At 39.2% G+C, this 25023-nt stretch overlaps 1 protein-coding gene across 2 annotated transcripts in view; it reads right to left on the reverse strand.

The window, feature by feature from the left end:
* ME1 (malic enzyme 1) overlaps nucleotides 1-25023 on the reverse strand; it is a 343107-nt gene that overhangs the window by 263223 nt on the left and 54861 nt on the right. For both annotated transcript variants that reach the window (XR_012157982.2, XM_073336566.2), the window contains exons 2-3: nucleotides 23760-23893; nucleotides 1158-1307 (exon numbers count right to left, since the gene is read on the reverse strand). Coding sequence is in view for 1 of the 2 variants with exons in the window: in XM_073336566.2 (XP_073192667.2) it covers nucleotides 1158-1307; nucleotides 23760-23893 (284 nt within the window). In the remaining variant the exon portion in view is untranslated. The remainder of the gene's footprint in view (nucleotides 1-1157; nucleotides 1308-23759; nucleotides 23894-25023) is intronic.

A 25023-nucleotide genomic window follows, 5' to 3' on the forward strand; every position in this document is an offset into this window, starting at 1 on the left:
ACTGTAAACTCTATATATGGTGGAAACCACTTCAAGCCAAGAGGTGCAGCAGCACCCCCAGGACCTATGCTTGTGATCACAGCAAGGAAGGATGGATGTGTGTGGACCACTTGTGGAACCGCTAAACCTCAGCAGACCTGTGGAGAACTAACGCCATGGATTTGGTGGGAAGAGAGGAGCACAAAAGTAACATCCTACTTCTCCCTTTCTCCCCTTCCCTCCACCTTCTGCCAAGTCTCAGTGCAGGTAAAATAAAGGAGCCTGAAATTATCCTATAAAGAATTTAAGTTCTGGGACCAGATCTTCAGCTCTTATAAATTAGCATAGCTCCACTGACTTCAGTAGAGTTACATTGATTTACACCAGCAGATAATTTGGCCCTTTAGGTTGAAATGTTAAAAAGTTAATCTTTTTGAATAGTAACATTTTAATTATGTGGCTGAAGCCCTTCTCAAATGCTAGTTTATAATGTCAGAAAGAGACAGGCAGGCCTCATAAATACTGATGTATCGAGCGATAGTACTTTGATAACCTAAAAAGGAAACTAAAAAAACAAAACAAAACAAAAAAAAACACAGTTGGCAGAAAAATTGAAATGTATTTAAGGGGCTGCCTGATATGACAGATAGTGTCTTTCCTATCTAAAAAGTTTTATATATGCTGCATCTTCACACATTATTGTTCAAAATAAAAATTCATTCCAGAAAGAAAATGAGAAAATGCTATAAACATTTAGAACACATTCCTGAATTTTTTTCCTCTCTCTCTCTGTATGTATATATGGGGGTGGTGGATGCACGCGCATATTCTAAGGCCAATGCTTCTCAAACTGCTAAACTAAATTTGGATTAGGGTCAATTCATCCTTTTGCTGACATGTAACAAATGCAATTGTGCCTGTAGGAAAGCCCATTTAGGCTTAGTAAAATTATAAAATTCATCTATGTTTTAACATACTGAAACAACAGTTTATCTTTGCAATGCAATACAAATTACAGTTTAATTTAGACTAAAAATGTAGTTAATATAGTTTGAATTATCTCCGTTATTCCAGTTTTGGGTTACACTCAACTATGTTTAAAAAAAAATCCTACAGAAAGCTGCCAAGAAGGGAAAAAAAGATACAATTACATTTATTTGAAGTATAAACTTACATACCTTGGCCTCCGAAATGCTAAACCATATTGTTGGCAAGCCAGACCCACAGTGGGAGTATAAACAATGGGCATGAACTTTTCAATGTTAGACGTCAGCACTTTATAGAAAAGCTTTTCATTTCGATCCTGAAGACCCATTAACAGAATGTATCTGTGGAGAATTAAATATAATTAGACAGGTATCCAAGTGAACACTTAAAATAGTTAAAAAATAAAATAGATATGTAGAGAATTAATTAAAGCTCTGTTTGTTCCAGACAAAGTTTCTCTCTGGTCCAGGGTACTTAAATTTAACCGTATCTTAGTAGCACTAATGCTTCAGTTCTAAAGGATAACAAACTTGAGCCAGACAGTAGACAGAAGCTGAAAATGTTGCAAAGGTGACAGTTGACATGCTCAGGAAGGGAGCTAATTCCTGTCAGACATAAAGTGCTACATTTGCATTAAAATAGCAAAATGGGTCCAATTTAAACCTTAATCCATACATGCCAAATGTTGCATTTTGAGTGGGATATCATAAATTTGCTGGAGGGGGTAATTAAAGTTTCATTTTTCTACTCTGGACCACTAAGAAATTTCTCCCAATCCAATGAGAATGTTAGTTTTTCCATACCTGTCTACTAATAGATTTCAATACTGTCACACATACAAAACACCTGATCCTGCAGTCCTCCTTGGCTCCTACTGAATCCCACAAAAGTACTTTATCTCCTTATGAAATCAATGGTAGCTCTGAATTTCAGAGCTTTGAAGAATCAGTTTAAATTAGGATAGCAAAAGGAAAGAATGAGATTCCATATTGAACTCATCTTTCTTTGCTCACCAATTGTAAGAAACACACACAATAAATTAAATTATCACTGTTCCAGGATCCCAACAGAGAACCTTATCTGAAGTGAAGCATAAAAGGGTGATTTAAAGATTGAGGATCAGATCCTCAGCTGGTATAAACTAGTGTAACTCCATAGCTGTAAGCTACACAAGTTTACATCAGCTTAGGATATGACCCAGAGTTTTCAACCTTAACATTGAATTTTTGTGGATTTAACATTGACCTCACTATATTCACTTAGTTTATGTAGAGTGAACTTTTAATTAACTTTTTCTTAGAAAATACTAAAAACAAACTTAGTTTAAATTAAAAACCCAAATGTAAGAAGATATATTTACCTATTTCACAATGAATAAGACATTATTTGTAGTCAAGAACTTTAAAATGCACATTGTGCAAATATTTTTAGATATTAGCTACAGCACACATTTAACTAAAAGAGAAACGGGGGGAGAAAGTGTGTGTTTGTACATTTAAATATTTCCCTTCAAAGTTGTTTTGGCTCATGTAAATATATATTTATGGATATTTTGTTTACAGTGGTGTTTTTTTGTTTTTTAATATCTTAGTAATGCTTTGCATAAAACTTGTCTTCAACAAAACAGCAGCAAAGATTTGACCTTGCTCCTACCTATCCCATTCACCTTAATGAAACACAATCCCCCATCCTTCCCAATTCACTTCAATAAAGTGAATGTCAAAATCCACTTGGGACTACTTAAATGCTAACTTTAAGCACTGAGAATTTCTTCCTGTCCCATAATTGATCAATTGGAGGGGGGAAGCCATTTTAATGAATTATTAAAGTTGATTAGTTAAAACTAAGAGTCAGGAAACTCAAAAACTTAAGCTTTCCGACATCAACATTTTGTACATCCTGTATATTTTATTTCATATATTTACCAGAATAAACCAAAATATATTAAGATTCCTATTTAACAAGAATAGAAAATAGTCCACATGTATAACATTGCTGCATTAACATTGGTAAACAAATCTTAATTTTGTATATTCTAACTTTTGTTGTTGTTGTTGCTATTTTAAAGTATTAACCCTTAACCTGTCCAATGGAAAGAGTGGGCTGGGAGTTCCAACGTAATAAATTCAAGTGATGACATGACTGGGGAAGAAAAGCAATGCTGCTTCTTTTTTGAATTTTTTTTAAATTTTGTAACGTCAAGGGCACTCAGGGCCTCAGATGGGCATTTTTTTATTTTGAAATTGAAATAATTAAATAAAAAACATGAGAGCAATATGAATAGCATCATAATGAAGTGCCATAAATCACCCTTTAAAATACGAATAAACAATTCTATATCAAATATTAAGAAAGTTAATTGTATACATTTATTCCTTTCTCCTACAAGTATTTTCAAAAATACTTATCATATGTGTATTATTAAGTGTCTATACCTACCATCTTTTAACATCCACTGCTCTGTTTGTATTTAGCATATATCATTATACCCTTTTGAATTCCGAACGAGTTTTCTTTACAAAGTAAATCAGCATATTTTTAATTTATATGATTGTCCTACCATCTACTCCAAAATACTGATCCATTCATAATCCTCAACTCTGACTTATATATCAGGTTTACTGAGTTGAATTTTTGGAGATATGTATTTCATTTCCACAGGATCTTGAAAAGTGACAGGTGGAGAATTTGTTATGAATAACCTGGGTTGGTTAATGCCAGAGTGCTCAGGCATGCATGGAAGCTAGACGACTGAACCAGTCTCTGATTCTGAACACTTCCCCATATTTCTTTTTATTACCACTTTCTTTGAAATCAGTTGCTGTTATTTAAAACCCCAAATGATCTTTTCATTCTCCAATCTTATTATTCAGAGGAATCCTGTTTTCCAAATTCTGTAAAGTGATCTTTTGGAGAAGGAATTTAAAACTGCTGGAAGACTTTTGAATTGGGGCACTTTAAACAAAGCAACTGTGTACTACTTGCAACATTTTATAAATATATAATTGTTCCATTTTGGTTTATACCTCAATTTAAATTACAATTTCTGACATTCAATTGGAAAAAAATGCTGTTTTAAGTAGCAGTTTTTATAAGCAAGGTGTCCTAAAGTGCTTACAAAGGTAATAATAGCACAATACCTATAGTGAAACATTACAGATAGTATGTGCTTAGCAACAGCTCAAATGAGCTTTAGATCTTATAACATGCTGATATTTTGAGAAATGCAATTTTGATCAGGATGATGCCTGTATCTAATACAACAGGATTTGAAATATAGCATTAGATTGACTGAATGTTTCACTAAAATTATAATTTACACAACATGGTGAAAAGCAGATACTCTAAAATGCTAACCTGAACTGAGTGCATTTGATTGTACAAAACACACCACCACCACCACCACCCTTGTCACATAAGGGTTTGTGGGGAGGTTTTTTTGCTATCAACTAAAAGAGGACCCAAGTATTTACTACATGGCCCAGACAGAAAACTCAAGAAGAAATAGCTTGTACAGTGCTGTAGGTCTTGTAGCTAAATTACGTTATCAGATTTGTAGAGTGAAATCTTGGTCCCACTGAAGTCTATGGTAAACATTAACATTGGAGCCAAGACCTTGCCTGTGGAATGCATCACTAAATCTCTTGAAAAATGTTACAGTGCATGACTTGTTGCTGCAGGTGTTGCAGAATTAGAGAGAGAATATCAAAATGTCAGACAGAGCAAAATACGCGCCATTTCCTAATAAGGGCCCAAGAAAACAAAGCAGTCTAATAGCATGCAATGGGTGGGATAAAGCCTATAAAAACACATGCATACACATGCAAAGTGTATTTTTCAAGATGCATGGTAATGCCCGGTATGTATCGAAACTGGAATTTAAATTAGCCTGTATGTATTTAACTATACTTATTAGGGGCCAGGTTAAGGAGTCCTGAATAAAGATCACAAGAAAAGGAGGTAGGAAATGAGAACCAAGAATTGGAAAAAGTGAGGCTGCAGGGATTGTGAACTGCCTTTTCAGAGAAAATCATTGTGTTCTGCTCTAATTGAGTCACAATACTCACTTCATTTTCAGAATCTAAGGTTGTCACTTTTTTCCCCTGGCCATAAGACACCTAAGAACTCAAATACTACTTTGTTGTTATGAAGGGAATTTAGCTACAACCGTAATGAGCAGAGTACAAGAACCAATTTATTTTATACAGTTTTGAGACTGACTGTATGGGTTACATTTTCACAGAAGTATATTAATAAATATCAATTACAAAATATTATTCCAAGTAAGACATTCAACAAAACCTCTTCATGCAAAATGACCTGATTGCACTTTTTCTCAAAACTGTTAATGTACTCCTACAACTAAAACATGTAACCAAGGTAACATGAGTCTTCAGAAAAAGAAAACCCAGAAAAGAAACACGAGGGAATCAGGGATACAGAGGAACACCTGGCACTCATTTCACTTGTGAATAGATGAAGGGCAACTAGAAATGTGATAAGAAAAAGAATAAAAGATCAAATTACTATCAGAAGACATAGGAATAGGTTTCAAAATTAAATTACAGAAGAATTATATTTCATCATTAACTTCTTGCCTGATTTCAATGTACCAGATAAAACATACAAACATACTCTGTGCTGTATCACTTACTCAGCATATGAAATTTTGGCCTTTCAAAGCATAGCACTTCAACATTCCAAGTCAGCAGCAAACAGCTTAAACCACAAGAAACAATATTCACATAATTTTGCAGTCACACCACCTTGCGCTGTGAATTCATTACATCTTATATCATAAGCAGGTCAGGCCAGGCCGGTAACAAGATGGGAGTCCTCCAAGGAATGTCTGTGTTAGGTGCTGCCAGATCTGGTGTTGATGAGTTAGCAGACGACTGATAATTCAATAGACATTACACTTCTATTTAAGGTATTTACATGACCCCACACTTAAGAGTATCTCAGTATCTCAAAATCTTTTACATTTTCATCTTCACAGCACCCTTATGAGATGGAAAGTACTTATTACCCCTTTTTATAGATGAGGCACTGAGAGTCTAAGTGACTTGGCCCAAAGTCACAAAGGAAGCCTCTGGCAGAGCAATTGCACCTGGATCTCCAGAGTCACAGGCTAGTGCTCTAACCACTGGACCATTTTTCTCATCCCTTCAGAGTTTAGTCAGTACCATATGAGTGTTTAGAGTATGAGTGAACAGTGAAGAGATGACAACAAAGCATAGAGTCATGTTCCCCACAGCCAAAACCCAGTGCATTGACCCAAGAAGCTTCCAGTCACTAAGACACAAGCAAAGGACTCCAGGAAGTTGATGCCAGGATCACCATTGGAAAAAAAGAAAACTATAACCCAAAATCACCACACTATGGTATCTCAGATCCCAGAGCATTTTGCTTTACTTAAGATTTTACTATGTGGTAACTGTGAGCAAACAACTCAGCCTGTCATTCATTTGCTATGGAAGCCACCATCTTTCTTAAACATAAAATCAAGACCTCCTGACTATGTGAGCTCATTAAAGATATGATGACATTGTATAGGTATGGGCATTAACCATGGTGTCATGGCCAAATTCTAACTTCAGTGCTTATTCACTGCAAACACAAAATTCCCTACAGTTTCAGATGGAAAAGGAATTCTTTATGTCCGATCCTAACCCGTTGTGTAGAGTTATTGTATACTACTGAACAGTTATGTTTCACCTAGAGATGGTTGCACTTCATCTGAAATGCAATGCCTGTGTGTATTCTGTAAAGCCCTCTGTGATTATGGCTATGTAAGCAAAATTATCATTAAGCAACACATATGCTGTATAGTGAGAGAGCATGTAGCTATTCAGCTATAGCTAATCTTAATGACACAAACATTCCATTTCACTTTAGAGACATTTCCAGAGGAAACGGATGAATACTGTAACAAGAAGTCATTAATTATATTATATTATTATTATTAGAGAGACATGGATATATGTGATAGGCAGGGCCACCAGTGTAGGGATGGATGTCTTCTCTTCTGACTGTTATGTAGGAAAGAAAGGATGGGGAGGAGAACGGCCTACCTAAAAGGTATTCAGATACCAGTGATGGGTGTGATATAAGAAGCCACGGAGACTACAATAAGAACACAGAAGCAGCCCAGAACTGGCATTTTGCCAACACTAAACAGAATTTAAATTCAAAAAAGTTTTTAAGTTAATTTCAGACTACAGACTCCACAATGCCTGAGTGGGCTCTAAGCTCCACACAACAAACTTGCCTCACCTCCCTGAAGAATCAATACAGCTGGAAAAAAGCTACAATATTTTATTCTGTCTTGTTAAGCAACAAAATTACATAAGAACAGCCATACTGCATCAGACCAAAAGCCCATCTAGCCCAGCATCCTTATTCTGACAGTGACCAATGCCAGGTGCTTCAGAGGAAATTAACAGAACAGGTAATCAGGCGATCCATCCCCAGTCACCCATTTCCAGCTTCTGGCAAACAGGTTAGGGACACATGACAATATCTGATTCAAATTTTTCATTTTAAGTATGGCTGGTGATGATATATGAGTAGGGTTGGAAGGACTAGGTTTTTGTCCGTAACTGGCAATTTCACAGCCACAAACCAACTTAAAAGTCTTTCCATCAATAACAATCAAAATGTACAGATAGGCAAAGTAAGCAAAATGCTGCTTGAGAAAGCAGAGTGTGATTTAAGGATATTTACTCTACATATTTTGACACATGATGTTGACAATTTGTGCTTTAACAGTTATGAAGCTTTAACTTTTTGAAATCATGGGGAAATAGTTTTACTTTGTGTAATGACCCATCCACTCCCAGTCTTTATTCAAGCCTAAGTTAATTGTATCCAGTTTGCAAATTAATTCCAATTCAGCAGTCTCTCGTTGGAGTCTGTTTTTGAAGTTTTTTTGTTGAAGAATTGCAACTTTTTGGTCTGTAATCGAGTGACTTAAGAGATTAAGTGTTCTCCGACTGGTTTTTGAATGTTATAATTCTTGACGTCTGATTTGTGTCCATTTATTCTTTTACATAGACACTGTCCAGTTTGACCAACGTACATGGCAGAGGTGCATTGCTGGCACAGGATGGCATATGTGTAGGTGAATGAGCCTCTGATAGTGTGGCTGATGTGATTAGGCCCTATGATGGGTTCCCCTGAATAGATATATGGACACAGTTGGCAACGGGCTTTGTTGCAAGGATAGGTTCCTGGGTTAGTGGTTCTGTTGTGTGGTTGCTGGTGAGTATTTGCTTCAGGTTGGGGGGCTGTCTGTAAGCAAGGACTGGCCTGTCTCCCAAGATCTGTAAGAGTATGGGTCGTCCTTCAGGATAGGTTGTAGATCCTTGATGATATATTGGAGAGGTTTTAGTTGGGGGCTGAAGGTGATGGCTAGTGGCGTTCTGTTATTTTCTTTGTTAGGCCTATCCTGTAGTACGTGACTTCTGGGTACTCTTCTGGCTCTGTCAATCCATTTCTTCACTTCAGCAGGTGGGTATTGTAGTTGTAAGAATGCTTGATAGAGATCTTGTAGGTGTTTGCCTCTGTCTGAGGAGTTGGAGCAAATGTGGTTGTATCGTAGAGCTTGGCTGTAGACAATGGATCGTGTGGTGTGGTCTGGATGAAAGCTGGAGGCATGTAGGTAGGAATAGCAGTCAGTAGGTTTCCGGTATAGGGCGGTGTTTATGTGACCATTGCTTATTAGCACCGTAGTGTCCAGGAAGTGGATCTCTTGTGTGGACTGATCCAGGCTGAGGTTGATGGTGGGATGGAAATTGTTGAAATCATGGTGGAATTCCTCAAGGGCTTCTTTTCCATGGGTCCAGATGATGAAGAGGTCATCAATATAGCGCAAGTAGAGTAGGGGCGTTAGGGGACGAGAGCTGAGGAAGCACTGTTCTAAGTCAACCATAAAAAGCTTGGCATACTGTGCGGTCATCCGGGTACCCATAGCACTGCCGCTGATTTGAAGGTATACATTGTCCCCAAATGTGAAACAGTTATGGGTGAGGACAAAGTCACAAAGTTCAGCCACCAGGTTAGCCGTGACATTATCAGGCATACTGTTCCTGACGGCTTGTAGTACATTTTTGTGTGGAATGTTGGTGTAGAGGGCTTCTACATCCATAGTGGCCAGGATGGTGTTTTCAGGAAGATCACCGATGGATTGTAGTTTCCTCAGGAAGTCAGTGGTGTCTCAAAGATAGCTGGGAGTGCTGGTAGTGTAGGGCCTGAGGAGGGAGTCTACATAGCCAGACAATCCTGCTGTCAGGGTGCCAATATTATTATATTATTATAATAGCTATAACATACCATTCATTTTCATATTTATTCACACATTCATTCACACACACACACACACACACACACACACACACACACACACACTCACACAGGTTCTGCAAGGTTGTTATCATAGTTACCAGCCTTACAGTTGCTCATGCCAAGCCATTGGCCAGGTGGCCTGGACATGAGGAGGGAGCAGGGCCTTGTCAGATGCTCATCTGATGCTGCTGGAAGTTGGTTTGCTGAATCAGACCCCAAAGTTCTCACTTTCTAGAGTCCATTTTTATAGGAATTTATTCCTATGCCAGTCTATGGGAATTGCTTCATCATGCTGTTGCTGAATCATTCAGCAGATGGCACATTCCTGACAGCTCCGTGCTGCCAGATGTTATCTTGTTCTTTGGTTCTCCCATCCTTGAGGCTATTGGGTGGATTCCAGTCTGCCCTCCGGGGGTCCTCTGGTTATTTCCACTTGACGCCTTCTTCAGCCGATGGACACTGGATTCTTAGGCTGGCACCTCCCTGATCATTCAGTTATTATCCACACCAAGCATCCATCCACATACATCCTCTATCTCTATTTTAATCACAATAGTTAACAAAGCGAGATTAATACAACAAAAGGGTGGGGAGTCTCTGGGTGCTGTTTCTGTTATTACAGAGTATTGCTTTGAGTCTCTCTCTGTGTGAGTAGTTGTTGTTACAAATAATTGCTTTGAGAACAGACTCTGTCTTAGAATGTATGCTAATGTATGCTAATGCTAACACAATTAGCAGCTTGCAAGTTTCACACAGAGAGGGAGAGAAACAGTATCCAAAACCAAGAGACTTCTTAATTAGTAATACCCTGGAATTTAAACTATGGGGAATCAAACTCATTTGTGATTTTAATACAGAACTTCTTTAATATGATCCAACAGTCCTATTTACAAATGAAAATAAAGCTGTAACAGTTTATATTTTTCTATGTGCTTGATGAAAGTTAGTCTTTAGAGTTCAATTATTTGTTATTTATGCCACTTTCCACGAGCATGCTTAGTCAGTTAACAATGGGAATCATTCTTAATTCTATCATCCAACTACATGAGTATTGAGAAACAATATTTTGTCCTACACGTAAGACTGATTTCAGATTCAAAGGGGTAACTCTGGTAAAATGTTATGGTGGCTTCATGTGGGCACCTCCTTTCAGGTACATGGGCCATTGGTGTGTCCATGCCTATAGAGTGGACCCAATTATTTCTTTAGTGGGGCATTTGTGGTGTGCCAGACCTGACATTTACTTTGAATAAGATGGTTTTCTCTTCAATTTCTTCCCCCTCCCCTTGCACTAACTGAAGTGATCACATAGGTCAGTTTTAGAGATTAATTGATAAATTTTATTTTAACATTGTCCAGCTATGCCAGAAAGAGGGCAGAAGAAACTGGATGTGGTTTAATTAGGCCTCAACTTTATTCCTAAATGTCTTGGAGTAGCCAGCAGATAAAACTGTACAGTGCAGGTAACTCCATAATCATTTACATATACCCAGGAGACTGCTGGCAGCCTCCCCCTTCCCCTGGTCCTCATCCCCAAATCACCACCCCACCCCCTTGAATGATGGTTAAGGGGTACCCATCAGATTGGCTCAAATGCCTACTGTTGCCATCTACCATGCATGGTGGTATAAGAGTGTGGGGCAACCCCAAACCCACTCAGTTCCTTCTCCCGAAAGAGAGGGGAAGATGCGTGGGTTGTGGAACAGATATATGCAACACATCCCGAAGAACAGCATCCACAAATAGGTAGGTAACAGTTTTTTTTCTTCTTCAAGTGATTCCACATGTCCATTCTATGACTCATAAACAAACACGCATGGAGGCAGGCCCAGAGACTACCTGAACAGTGATTGTAAGACAACCTGTCTGAACCTGGCATCTTCTCTGGACAGATGGGAATGGCATAATCAGAAGTGAAAGTGTGGAACAATGACCAAGTCGCTGCTTTACAAATGTATACTATCAACATTTGTGCCAAGCTGCCAAAGTTGCCTGTGCTCTAGTAGAATGTGCCAATACTTTAGCTGGTGGGGTTATATTTGCAAATTGGTAACAAAACAAATGCACAAAGAGATCCAGTATGAGATTCTCTCAGTGAAAACTTGTAGGCCCATAGCTCTGTCTTCAACCACAACGAACAAAAGCAAGGAGGATCTAAAGGACTTGACATGCTCCTAATAGAAAGTTAAAGCCCTTCTTACATATAACGAATCAAGTTTTTTCTCATCCCTGTGCACATGAGGATTTGGGAGTAATGTCGGCAAATGAAAAGTAGAGACTGCTTTTGTGAGAAATTTTGCGTGACAGTGGAGATAAACTTTATCCTTATATAGGGAACCTCTGGCACTAGGATTCTCAGCTCACCCACCCTTCTGGCTGAAGTAATTGCCACTAGATATGTTACCGTCATAGAGAGGTGAAGGATAGAGCAAGCTGCCAGAGCTCAAGCCGTGGTCCCATTGACTTTGCTAGGACTAATTTCAGATCCCAAGGAGGAATGGGATCTTGTATGTGGAGGTACAATCTTACCAAGACCCTTAGGAATCAGGTGAGGATGGGGTTGATGAAAAAGGATCTACTATCTATAAAGACGTGGAAGGCCAAAATAATTGCCAGATGTACTCTTGTACAGCTAATAGCCAAAGTCTGTTTTAGATCTAGAAGATAGTCCAGTACAACATCCAGGAGTCCATGCTCTGGAGATACATCTTCTCCAAATGGATAAGTGCTTCACTCAGTCAGGTAAGTGTCCCTAGTTGAGGATTTTCTGCTATTCAGAAGTACTTTCTGAATGTCCTTCAAGCAGGACCTTGCAAAGATTGTCAGCCATGAAGTATCCATGCTGTCAGATGGAGAGCTCAAAGATTGGGATGGAGCAGCTGTCTGGGGTTCAGTGAAATTATGTCTGGATCCAACAAAAGAGACAGCGGAGGCTTGATTGACAAGGTTAGTAGGGCCAAGTACCAGAGCTGACAAGGCCAGACCAGTGCTCCAAGGATGAAGTGAGCATGGTCTTATTTGATTTTGAACATGACCCTGGGAAGTAAAGGAATTGGAGGGAAGGCATACAGGAATTCTTCCAAGCAGGGCTTTGGAGCGGAGCCCGGAGCTGGAGCACGGAGCAGTAAGTTTTTGCCCGGAGCTGGAGCGGAGCCGGAGTACAGAAAATCTTGACTGCTCCACTGCTCCAGTTTTTTTTTTCATTTTCAATCCAAAAGTAATGATATTTAGCAAGAAAGTCCTAAAGATGCCAAAAAGTTTCAGATTGTATAACAATTGATATGAACATCTGCCTTACCACTTTACGTAATATGTCACAGTTATTCTCACTTTGGCCGAAATCAAGATTTAATGTACAGATACAAAATTACAAAGTTTTTTGGAGATATGTTTTATTAAAGAATCAGATAATTATCAGACATCTGGCAACATTGCAGACTGCTCCCACCCTTGTGTCAAGGTTAGGAGCAGTAAATTAGTTAGATAGTTAGATTAGTATGTGTTGATACTTCTTTTGTAAGGGTTGATCAACAAGATGCGCTGAGTGCTGCGATTATGGAAAAGAGTGACGCAAGACGCAACATTTAAGATATAACAAACAGGTATATTGCAAAAAAAAATAATGTTTTTGTTTATTGATATATTAAGATATTGCAAGAGATATTAATCACCTAAGCTCATTTCTCACACGGCCTCCCGTTACTGGTACATTTGTTCATTTGTACACGCTCCCGTATCACTCTGGCAGACTTATTATATGTCATTTGTTCAACGGTCTTTTGGTAGCGTTGTTTGTAATTTTAAATTTACTGAAAAACTCCCGTGTAGCAGGCACATAAATATACAGTGAACACTTTTGCATAAATTAGGAGTGATTTTTGTTATATATCCAGAGTGATTGTAAAATGTCCAGCACAACTTTGGGGGTGAATCCTCAGGTCATTTTAAGAAAAAATGGTTCTGTGAATACATGTCCTAAAATTCTTCCTAAGGGAGCTACAGTCCCTTCAAGGAGGTGATGAAAAGTTAATTTCTGATTAATATCTCAAAAATGCTTTAATTTAAAGTAATGAAATTATGTCTGTGTCTTAGCGTTAGTATGTGCTACCATATTACATTTTCCAAAATTATTTAAACCATAGGCGTCCCGAACTGGCGGTTGGTCATTTTTATTTCATATTTCAAGAAAGGCTTGTCGTTGACTGCCCCGGCTACGAGCGGTAACATTATGTTCCATAATAAGTTAATAATTTTTGGTTATTATTTATTATTACATTTAAAATGTATGGTTCCAAAATTGAAAAATAAGTAATAAGTAAAATTGTTTGTATCATTCTAAACATCTAAGCAGATTAAATTTTTTAAACAGTTTTCTCGGAAATGGTTAATTATACAAAATAAATTAAGAGTACCATTTTAATGCATGTTTTAGTATTAAATCATATTCCAGGGTCGTACCCTGTTAAGTAGTCGAAGATTTAAAAATATTAAATAAAATTGGCCCAGTCTCCCCAGTTCACAATGCCTGTAGTTTAAATATTTTTATTTGAATTATGTTGTATGATAGAATGTTGGAAATAAACTTTAATGGGAAAGTGGATTCAAATTGCAAGCACACTAAAAGGCTTTTAGTAAAGAGAGCAAATTTTCAGAAATATGTTTTTCCTTCATCAGGCTGGAAACATTATACAAGATAAAACCTGTTATTTGCTCTATCTTGTATAATCTATTCAGGCTCATGAAGCAAAAACATATTTCCGAAAATTTGCTCTCTTTACTAAAAGGACTGTGCATGCAATTTGAATCCATGCTTTCCCATTAAAGTCTATTTTCAACCTTGTAACATGTAGCCTCATTACTTCCCAACAATTAATGTTGCAGAACAGCGATAGCACGTACTAATGTTATGGCACATACCAAATTTCATTGATATATCTATATTAAAGCGCTTTTGAGATATGAATTAAACACTTGGAAAATATTTCAAATATTTTTACTGCAAAATTTCATAAGAAAAACTAACTTGCAATTTATAAATAAAAATTTATATTAATTATGTATATTAAAAATGCTTCTTACTTCATTAAAACTGCAAGAAACATGTTAAAATGTTAAAATATACTTTAATAATAATTTTGTGTAAAAAGAAAATGCGATCATTTTTGTCCAGAAAATCCACAATAAATTCGAAGTACCTTAAGTGATTAAGATATCACAAGCAGGTACATTATTAAAAAATGTAATGCTTTTGTTCATTGCTTTTCAAAGATCATAACAAGAAACATTTGGATGCGGTAGCAGCACAAGAAGATTTCACCTTGACTTCAACAAAAAAAAAATCAAATCTGTCCCCCATGATTGATAGCCAATTTACGGAAAAGGATCTCAACGATGTCTTTACTTTTGAATTTGAAAAGCCCACACTTGGGCTTTTGGGAAAAGCAAAGAAGAAATTGGCAACGTGCAAGGTGGAAAAGGAAGTGAATGGCGAGCTCAAACCATGTAGCTTCAAGACAAGTGAAGCAAGTACCATGAAAAGTTTCAACCTTTGGCGGCAGGTAAAACGTAACCATCCTGAAAACTATGTGGCTCTGGTTACAAAAAGGGACCAGGAAGGTGAGGCAAAACAGAAAGCTGACATGGCTAAACGACGTTAATCTGGCTCTTTGAAAACTCCTGGAGAAAAGATTTTTTGTGGAGCTTCGTCTGAAAAGAAACCCAAAATTGAGCAAACAAAACTTGACTCATATTTGAAGTCCTCAAAGGTTACAGTAACCATGGATGCCAATACTTACCATGAAGGACTGATAGAAATGGTTTGCTTGAGTTCAACACCGCTCACTACCTTCAGGCTAAAGAACGAAGTATTCCAAAAAATTGAAGGCGAAATGGGTCAGCAGCTTGGCGTTTTGATGGGCCACGATGTGGTTCGTCGTTTAGTTGTCAGCACAGCAGAGTCTGGTCGCAAAGAGGTCAAGAAAGCTTTCGAGCAAAAATTGTGCTCCCTAAAAATGGAGGCACCAACCCGTGGAAACAGAAATTTCCTTGCAATCAATGCTCAGCACTACGAAGAAGGAAAAGATAAAGCTGTGGTACAAACTTGGACATAATCGACACTGAAGGGCGTCACAATTCTTCGTACCTGAAAAGTCAAGTAAAAGCTATTTTAGAAAAATTTGGGATCAGTGAAATGCAAGTGCTGAGCATCTGCGTTGACAATGCAGCAAACATGACGTGTGCCATCAAAAATTTCAGCGAGGACAATGAAACCATTTCTACCTCTGAGAACAGGGATGTGGACAGAACTGAAGCTATTTTGCCTGATGAAGGAACTAAAGGAATGGATGAAATCGAACTCAACATGAATGCTGCTGCGCAATGGGTTAATGACCCTAGCCTCATACTTCCAACATGGCTTCATGAGGACGACTCAAAAGTCCAACTGATGAGATGTGGTATTCACACTCTTCAGCTGGCAATCTGGGATGGACTGAACAAAGAACATGAGAAGAAATTTCTGGCAAAAATTCGACAAGTCATTGTCAAACTACGAACCCCAAGTATTCAAAGTGTTCTGCTTGATCTACATAAGGCAACTCAATCATTGGATACTGTGACTCACTGGGGTTCAACATTTGCGATGATTGATCGGCTTCTCGTTTTTCAATGGTACTGTGAACAAGTGGCGGCTGCTGGAACAAGAGAACTCAAGTTAACAAAAGCTGAATGGGACGAAGTGAAGAACCTGCGACGTAACCCCAAGCTGTCAACGTAACCCCGAGAGTTTTAATGAAGAAATTGAGAAAACTGTCAAAATTCTTGCAAGAAAATGGTGGACAAATGGCAGAAGGAATTCTATCCTCCATGAAGAAACACGGAGAAGCTTTTTGACAATATTCATTTCGTTGCTGGAGTTTAGGTTGACCCACGGTATCGGATTCTTCTTACCTCAAGGGAAATACCAAAGGCAAAGGAAGGGCTCCTTGATAGTGCTCGACAACTCAAAAAACAAAATCTATTGCTACATTTGAACTCGGTGAAAGAGGTTGAAGAAAATGAAACACAACAAAAGGAGTGATCAGCAATCAAATTTGCGGTTTTGGAAAGTTCACATCCTTCAGAAATAGCAGGCTGTTCTCAAACTTCCATCTCCACGCTGAACTTGTTCATGCGTCCATCCCTGAGATGTCTTCAACCATCACAGGGAAATGAAGATAATTCAAGCACCAATTCTTCAGAAGATGACGCCTTTGAAAAGGAATTGGATAAACAAGAAAGATGCCGGCGAGTTTCTGCGATTCATAATTGTAATGAAGCATTATTCGAGAGAAACTTCCGGGAAGATCGTGAGGTGATGGAGTCTATTGGTAGGCTAAAAGTTAAGTCTGTTTTTGAGGCCATTCACAGCTACCCACACTGCATTCAGGATGCCTGTAGAATTGCTTCGAGCATGTCAACAACTCAAGCTAGTGTAGAGCGACTGTTTTCAGCTTAAAGTTAATTTTATATGATTTGCGGCAGGCTATGAAAGATGACTTGATTGCTGCAATAATTTTTTACAGAATGAATTATGAATGATTCTAGTTTGTATCATTGTTGATGACATTTAAATTGTTTTAAAAGTCTGAATAAAAATAATGTTTTTTCAAAATTACAGTATGCACTTTTTTATTCAGTTAAAAATTAATTTGAGTGGAGCGCGGAGTGGAGTCGCAGCGGAGCTGGAGCAGTCACTATTGGTGCCGGAGTGGAGCTGGAGCGGAGCAATTCAAAAATTTGATTGCTCCAAATCCCTGCTTCCAAGATAGGAGAAAATCATCAGTCAGTTAGCCTGGGCTGAGCCCTGCCCAGGAACAGAACTGATGCCATTTTCTGTTGGTTCTTGTTACAAACAGATCCACTTGGGGAGTGTCCCAGAGCTGGAAGATATGTACGTAGTGACCACCTGTGGTGATTACAGAAAGACCTGATCAGCTGATCTGCTAATGGGTTCTGTTTTCCTGAAAGGTAAGCAGCTCTGAGATTAACTGAGCTGGTTATACAAAAATCCCAGAGGTGAACTGCCTCCTGGCACAACTGAGTCCACAGTTCCTCTCCCTGCCTGTTTATATAAAACATGGTCATCAAATTGTCCATCACAATTAAGAAATTCTTTTCTACTATGTGTCAAGGTTCCTCCCCCACTCTGAACTCTAGGGTACAGATGTGGGGACCTGCATGAAAAACCTCCTAAGCTTATCTTTACCAGCTTAGGTCAAAACTTCCCCAAGGTACAATATATTACACCCGTTGTCCTTGGACTGGCCGCTACCACCACCAAACTAATACTGGTTACTGGGGAAGAGCTGTTTGGACGCGTCCTCCCCCCCAAAATACTTCCCAAAACCTTGCACCCCACTTTCTGGGCAAGGTTTGGTAAAAAGCCTCACCAATTTGCCTAGGTGACTACAGACCCAGACCCTTGGATTTTAAGAACAATGAACAATCCTCCCAACGCTTGCACCCCCCCTTTCCTGGGAAATGTTGGATAAAAAGCCTCACCAATTTGCATAGGTGACCACAGACCCAAACCCTTGGATCTGAGAACAATGAAAAAGCATTCAGTTTCTTACAAGAAGACTTTTAATAAAAATAGAAGTAAATAGAAATGAAGAAATCCCCCCTGTAAAATCAGGATGGTAGATATCTTACAGGGTAATTAGATTCAAAAACATAGAGAACCCCTCTAGGCAAAACCTTAAGTTACAAAAAAGATACACAGACAGAAATAGTTATTCTATTCAGCACAATTCTTTTCTCAGCCATTTAAAGAAATCATAATCTAACACATACCTAGCTAGATTACTTACTAAAAGTTCTAAGACTCCATTCCTGGTCTATCCCCGGCAGAAGCCAGCATATAGACAGACACACAGACCCTTTGTTTCTCTCCCTCCTCCCAGCTTTTGAAAGTATCTTGTCTCCTCATTGGTCATTTTGGTCAGGTGCCAGCGAGGTTACCTTTAGCTTCTTAACCCTTTACAGGTGAGAGGAGCTTTCCCCTGGCCAGGAGGGATTTCAAAGGGGTTTACCCTTCCCTTTATATTTATGACAATGTAAGGGAGGAAGGCTGAGCAAACTAGACTCTGTTAACTCCCTGACATTTACATGAGACTTTATATCTTAAGATGACCAGACATCCTAAATCTGCAGGGACCCAGATAAGTTGCCCAACCCAGAGATGATGTATCTGTGACTAGAATGAGGGTTGGTAGTTTGGCAGGAGGGGTGCAAAGGGAACCCCCATGTAAACTTTCAGAGGGTCCATCCACCAATTCAGAGACGGCAAAATTAAAAGTTGGCACTCAAACCACTTTGCTCCGAATCATCACTATTTGGACATACACTGATGCTAGCCATGACTGCAGCTTTCTGAGCTGCAGCCTGAAATGCTGAACTACAGAGTTACATGCTACCAGGCGACCCAGGAGAATGAGGTAGTTTCGTACTGCCAGCTTGGTAGCTTTCAGTCACAGTACTAGGTCCCATAAAGTTTCGAACGTGGCTTGTAATAGAAAGGCTACTCCTGGGAGAGTTCTACGCCACTGCACATGTAGACTTTGCACAAAAATTAATGTTGTGCACGCAAAATTTCCTTTTTCTCCCACAAAAATGGGCTGCAGAGCTGCTGGTCGCCACTAGGGGCCACCGCTGAACAGGACAGAGCCCAGCTGGCAAACACAAGACACTGCGGGGGAGGTGGGATGAATATGAGGAGCTGGAGTTCCTGGCAGCTGCAGTTCCTCACATGTCCTGAAGGAAGGAGGCAGTGTGATGGAAACCCCACACAAGCCCAGGACCCAGCATCAGACTGTTTCTCCCTCTGGATCCCTGGGGGTTAGGAGGTGCAGGTGTCTGGTCTGGGGGAGGCCCCGTGGCTATGCTCTGGGGGATAAGGGGTGCATGTGAGTGTCTGGGTGGGGGGCTCTGCAGCTGGGCAATGGGGGTAGGGGTGCAAGTTTCTGGGCTGTGGGGAACTCCACAGCTGGGTTCTGGGGGGATGCAGGTGTCTGGCTGGGGGATGCCCCATAGCTGGGCCCTGGGGGGTAAGGGGTGGGAGTGTGGCTCGGGGACACCCCATAGCTGGGCTCTGGGGTGTAGTGGGAGCGGGTGTCTGCCCCACCATACAGCTAAGGGTAGCATAGAATTCCTCCTTAGCTGTAAGGGTTTAAGAAGCTCAAATAACCTGGTTGGCACCTGACCAAAAGGACCAATGGGAAAAGAAGATACTTTCAAATCTTGGGGGAGAAGGGGAAGGCTTTGTTGTGTCTGTTCTCTTGGGAAGCAGAGAAGCATCAGGTCAGAAAACTCCTTCTCCTATAAACCATCCTAAAATTCTCTCATATTACAAAAATTGTAAGTAAAAGCCAGGCAAGGCGTGTTAGATTATCTTTTGTTCTGCTTGTGAATGTTTCCTTTGCTGGAGGGAGGTTTATTCCTCTATTTTGTAACTTTGAAACTAAGCCTAGAGGAAGTTCTGCTGTGTTTTTGAATCTTTTATTACCTGTAGAGTTATTTTCCATCCTGATTTTACAGAGGTGATTTTTATCTTTTTTTTTTAAATAAAATCCTTCTTTTAAAGAACCTGACTGATTTCTCTATTGTCCTAGGACCCAGGGGTTTGGGTCTGTGATCACTTTGTAACCAATTGGTTAGGATATCATTCTCAAGCCTCCCCAGGAAAGGGGGTGTAAGGGCTTGGGGGGAGATTTTGGGGGAATAGGAACTCCAAGGGGTCCTTTCCCTGATTCTTTGTTAAATCACTTGGTGGTGGCAGAGTACCCTCCAAGGGCAAAGAATTTGTGCCTTGGGGACGTTTTAACCTAAGCTGGTAGAAATAAGCTTAGGGGGTCTTTCATGCAGGTCCCCACATCTGTACCCTAGAGTTCAGAGTGGGGAGAGAACTCTGACACTCCCGCTGCTCGGCTCTGGGGGGCAGGGGGCTGAGAAACAGGGGTTTCTTTAATTCTCTATTCCAAGGGAAAAAAAATTATGTCTCTATTTTTACAGACAGCTGCTGACAGGTATTTTGAAATAAATTACCAAAATAATTGAAACTGGTGTGATTATATAATATTATTTTGACAAATAAAATATGCAGAATTTTAAAATATTGTGCACAGAATTTTTAATTTTTTGGTGCAGAATTCCCCCCCAGGAGTAAAAGACCTGCACCTTCATGGAGTCTAAGACTTCCCCAATGAACTTTATTGCCTGTAGCAGTTTCAGGTTTGATTTCAAATACGCAAAAAATGAATAATGAGAATTTTTCATAATAGCTACTACAGCAGGTTTAACATTTTCTAAAATGAACATGAAACCACACCTACATAGAATATTACCAATGCCATGCACTATTTACCCTTCATTAGCTTTTAAAGTGTTGACAGAATTTTTGGACAAGTAAACAAATTTGGAAAAAATCTAATATTTCAAAGTCTAAAAATAAAGTTGCTGTCACAATTTTGTTTTTATCTATTGCTCTGAAACTGCTCAACTAAAGCAGAGATCAAATGTCATGAACCACATCGAGAAAAGATAAAAGTTTGGGCTTCACTGTAGCCAATCCTAATTGGCATGGAGATAAAGTATATTCTGAACTGACTAAAGTCAGCTCTGTTGAAACTATAGTTGCAATCTTCATATTCATAATTAGTAAATGCAGAAATGTCTGGTAAAATGGCCGCAATAGACATCTTTATGTTATCTTAGCATATATTTAAAGTAATTTTCCTATGTTAAAGATAAAAAGAAACTGTTTCCTTTGCAGGTTTGCATTACCATAAAAAAAAATCAGTTCAGTTCATTCTGGAGTAGCTGTTTCGATGCAACTTGACTCCTATACTAGGCATGTACATGTTAGTTATGGTTAGGTAACTGAAAAGTAGTTTATTGTGTAGGAATAAAAATAATACAAGGGAAAGTATGAAAATCTATAAAAGAATACAGAGGACGTGTTTATCTTCTTCATGTCTTTAAAACACTTAAAATGAAATAAAGCAGGGCTTTGGAGCGGAGCCCAGAGCTGGAGCGCGGAGCAGCTCCGGAGCAGTGGAGCTGCAGGTTTTTGCCTGGAACTGGAGCAGAGCCGGAGCACAGCTCCAAAGACCTGAAATAAAGACAGCCGTATAATATGGAACAGACATAGGGAAATATTGGTGATGCAATAGCTAAGAAATTAATCACAAGAAAAAGAAAAGGCAAGAACACAAGTAAAATAGTAGATTATTTTTCCCACTTGATTATCCACATAGGAAATAACACACAGCCATATTCACCAGTAATACAAAAAGACACAAACCCACTGAGTGGAAAGATGGGGGCAGAAAAGTTATTGGTAAGGAATAAGGATAAGAAGTGGAATTTTGCAAGTTAAGAAAAACCCAGAAACCCTGCACTGCAATGAAGTTATACATTCAAATTTATAAAATGGGACCTTTTTTTTCAAATTATAAATTTTTTTTTCAAATTATAAATCCCAGTGTCCCTGGATTGTTTCCCAATTTTCCCTCATAACAGAGAGATGAAAACTCCAACCCACCCTGCACTTTGCTATTCCAGGCTCACATCTTCAACTTGAGAGAGAAGGTGGATGAGGTAATATCTTTTATTGGACCAACTTCTGTTGTTGAAAGAGACAAGCTTTCAAGCAACACAGACTCTTCTTCAGGTTTCCTAGGACCAACACTGCTAAAACACCACTACAATCAACAATGACAGGTTTCATTGTTAGTGTTAGTCTGTATTCGCAAAAAGAAAATGAGTACTTGTGGCACCTTAGAGACTAACCAATTTATTTGAGCATGAGCTTTCGTGAGCTACAGCTCACTTCATCGGGTGCATGCCGTGGAAACTGCAGCAGACATTATATACACAGAGATCATGAAACAATACCTCCTCCCACCCCACTGTCCTGCTGGTAATAGCTTATCTAAAGTGATCATCAAGTTGGGCCATTTCCAGCACAAATCTAGGTTTTCTCATCCTCCGCCCCCCCCCCCCCCCCACACACACACACAAACTCACTCTCCTGCTGGTAATAGCCCATCCAAAGTGACAACTCTCTTCACAATGTGCATGATAATCAAGGTGGGCCATTTCCTGCACAAATCCAGGTTCTCTCACCCCTTCATCCCCCTCCAAAAACCACACACACAAACTCACTATCCTGCTGGTAATAGCTCATCCAAAGGGACCACTTTCCCTACAATGTGCATGATAATCAAGGTGGGCCATTTCCAGCACAAATCCAGGTTTTCTCACCCCCCCCACCCCCATACACACACACAAACTCACTCTCCTGCTGGTAATAGCTCATCCAAAGTGACCACTCTCCCTACAATGTGCATGGTAATCAAGGTGGGCCATGTCCAGCACAAATCCAGGCTCTCTCACCCCCCCCCCCCCCTTTTTTCCTAAGTTCCTGGGTTAGTGGTTCTGTTAACTTATCCTTGCAACAAAGCCCGTTGCCAACTGTGCCCACATATCTATTCAGGAGACACCATCACAGGGCCTAATTACATCAGCCACACTATCAGAGGCTCGTTCACCTGCACATCCACCAATGTGATATATGCCATCATGTGCCAGCAATGCCCCTCTGCCATTTACATTGGTCAAACTGGACAGTCTCTACGTAAAAGAATAAATGGACACAAATTTTACCCCCCCCAGACGTTCTGGTTAAACTTGGATTTAAACTTGGACAGTGGTCAGTTTGGATGAGCTATTGCCAGCAGGAGAGTGAGTTTGTGTGTGTGTATGTGTGTCCCCGGAAAAAAAGGGGGGGGTGAGAAAGCCTGGATTTGTGCTGGACATGGCCCACCTTGATTACCATGCACATTGTAGGGGAAGTGGTCACTTTGGATGAGCTATTACCAGCAGGAGAGTGAGTTTGTGTGTGTGGTTTTTGGAGGGGGATGAAGGGGTGAGAGAACCTGGATTTGTGCAGGAAATGGCCCACCTTGATTATCATGCACATTGTGAAGAGAGTTGTCACTTTGGATGGGCTATTACCAGCAGGAGAGTGAGTTTGTCGGGGGGGGGGGCGGAGGGTGAGAAAACCTGGATTTGTGCTGGAAATGGTCCAACTTGATGATCACTTTAGATAAGCTATTACCAGCAGGACAGTGGGGTGGGAGGAGGTATAGTTTCATGATCTCTGTGTGTATATAATGTCTGCTGCAGTTTCCACAGTATGCATCCGATGAAGTGAGCTGTAGCTCACGAAAGCTCATGCTCAAATAAATTGGTTAGTCTCTAAGGTGCCACAAGTACTCCTTTTCTTTTTATTAGAACATGGTTATTCATCAACATCTGCAACATTTCCCCTGAAACAGGTGACAGAGAAGTGAAAGAACGGAACAACAACTTGGGAAAAATGATAAGGTTCTTTAGCAGTACTTTACCTGTCTAGGTCAGATGTTTGTCTTTCAAAATTCACAAGAATCCTTAAAACCTGGACATCTTGACTGAGAAAGCAAGGAGGCAATAGTCCATGAATATTCAACTGTTGTCTCTCTTCCAAAGTAAAAGCCATGCCCTGTGTAAGAAGTGTATGACATTACCGTCAGGATAATTCTACAATGGAAAAAGAGCATGTATTTTTCACTATCAAAATATCCCATTAACTGAAGGGAAACCTCCCCCAAAAACCAACAAAAACCACAATGCTATCTATTTATAATAGGTATTTTGAAAGCATCATCACTCTATTATCCAGGCTTTAACTCAACTCAATGCAAACTTTGTGCCAAACTTTTAAAAGTTCAAGAGATCATGACATGACAATATTACAACATCTCCACCTCAGCATCAGTAAGTCATGGTCTTCCAATACTGAAATATTTTTCCTAGTAAGTCCTCTAAGAAATAACTGAGCAGCTGTCAGTTACCTCAAAAGGTAGAGCAGTGAACAACCCAAATTCCTCCACACACTCTTATTTAACATGAAGATTTGAGAATATTTTCATTTTGTCTATTTGTGTAAACAATTATGTTTTCTAATATTTAGAAATCTTTCAAGATCTCTAATGAAAATAACTGCTGAAAATTCACATAAACAATGCAGTGGCTGCAATACAACACACCTGCTTCTCTATCAATTTATGTACATAGGACCTGACCCAAAGCCCACTGAAGTCAATGGAAAAATACCCATAGTGACGTCAATGGACTTTGGATCAAATCCATTATTTTTATCCTACTGAATACTTAGTTATACTAAAAATAAATGAAAAAGTATTTTAAAGGGTCACTGGATTTCTTAAGGGCATCCAGAAAAGTAGTTTAAATTAAATGAAATTATTTAATATATTCTGTGTAGACTGGATGAGCATGCGGACTATTAAATGAAGATTCCTATTAGTTTGACCATAATGTTCTTTAAGTAGCAGGCTTTCAGTACAGTTTGCATTTAAGCATTTCTATTATTTTGATTGTAAGTAAGTTAAAATTTTGCAATAGCAACAAATTGTTAAGTAACACTGAATATCATTAAGTATCTTACTTAGTAAGAGCAGACAGGTGCTTTTCTAGTCTGCCAAGAATTTCTGCCCAAACAGTACACAATGGAAATTATATACTAGAAGTGATAATACATTACAGTATGCCTTCTTTCCCTACTTTTTGTTTGTATGATTTGTCTCAAGAACCTGAAAACTATGTAAAATA

Source organism: Lepidochelys kempii, chromosome 3 (genome assembly GCF_965140285.1).
Source record: "Lepidochelys kempii isolate rLepKem1 chromosome 3, rLepKem1.hap1, whole genome shotgun sequence".
Taxonomy (NCBI): Eukaryota; Metazoa; Chordata; order Testudines; family Cheloniidae; genus Lepidochelys; species Lepidochelys kempii.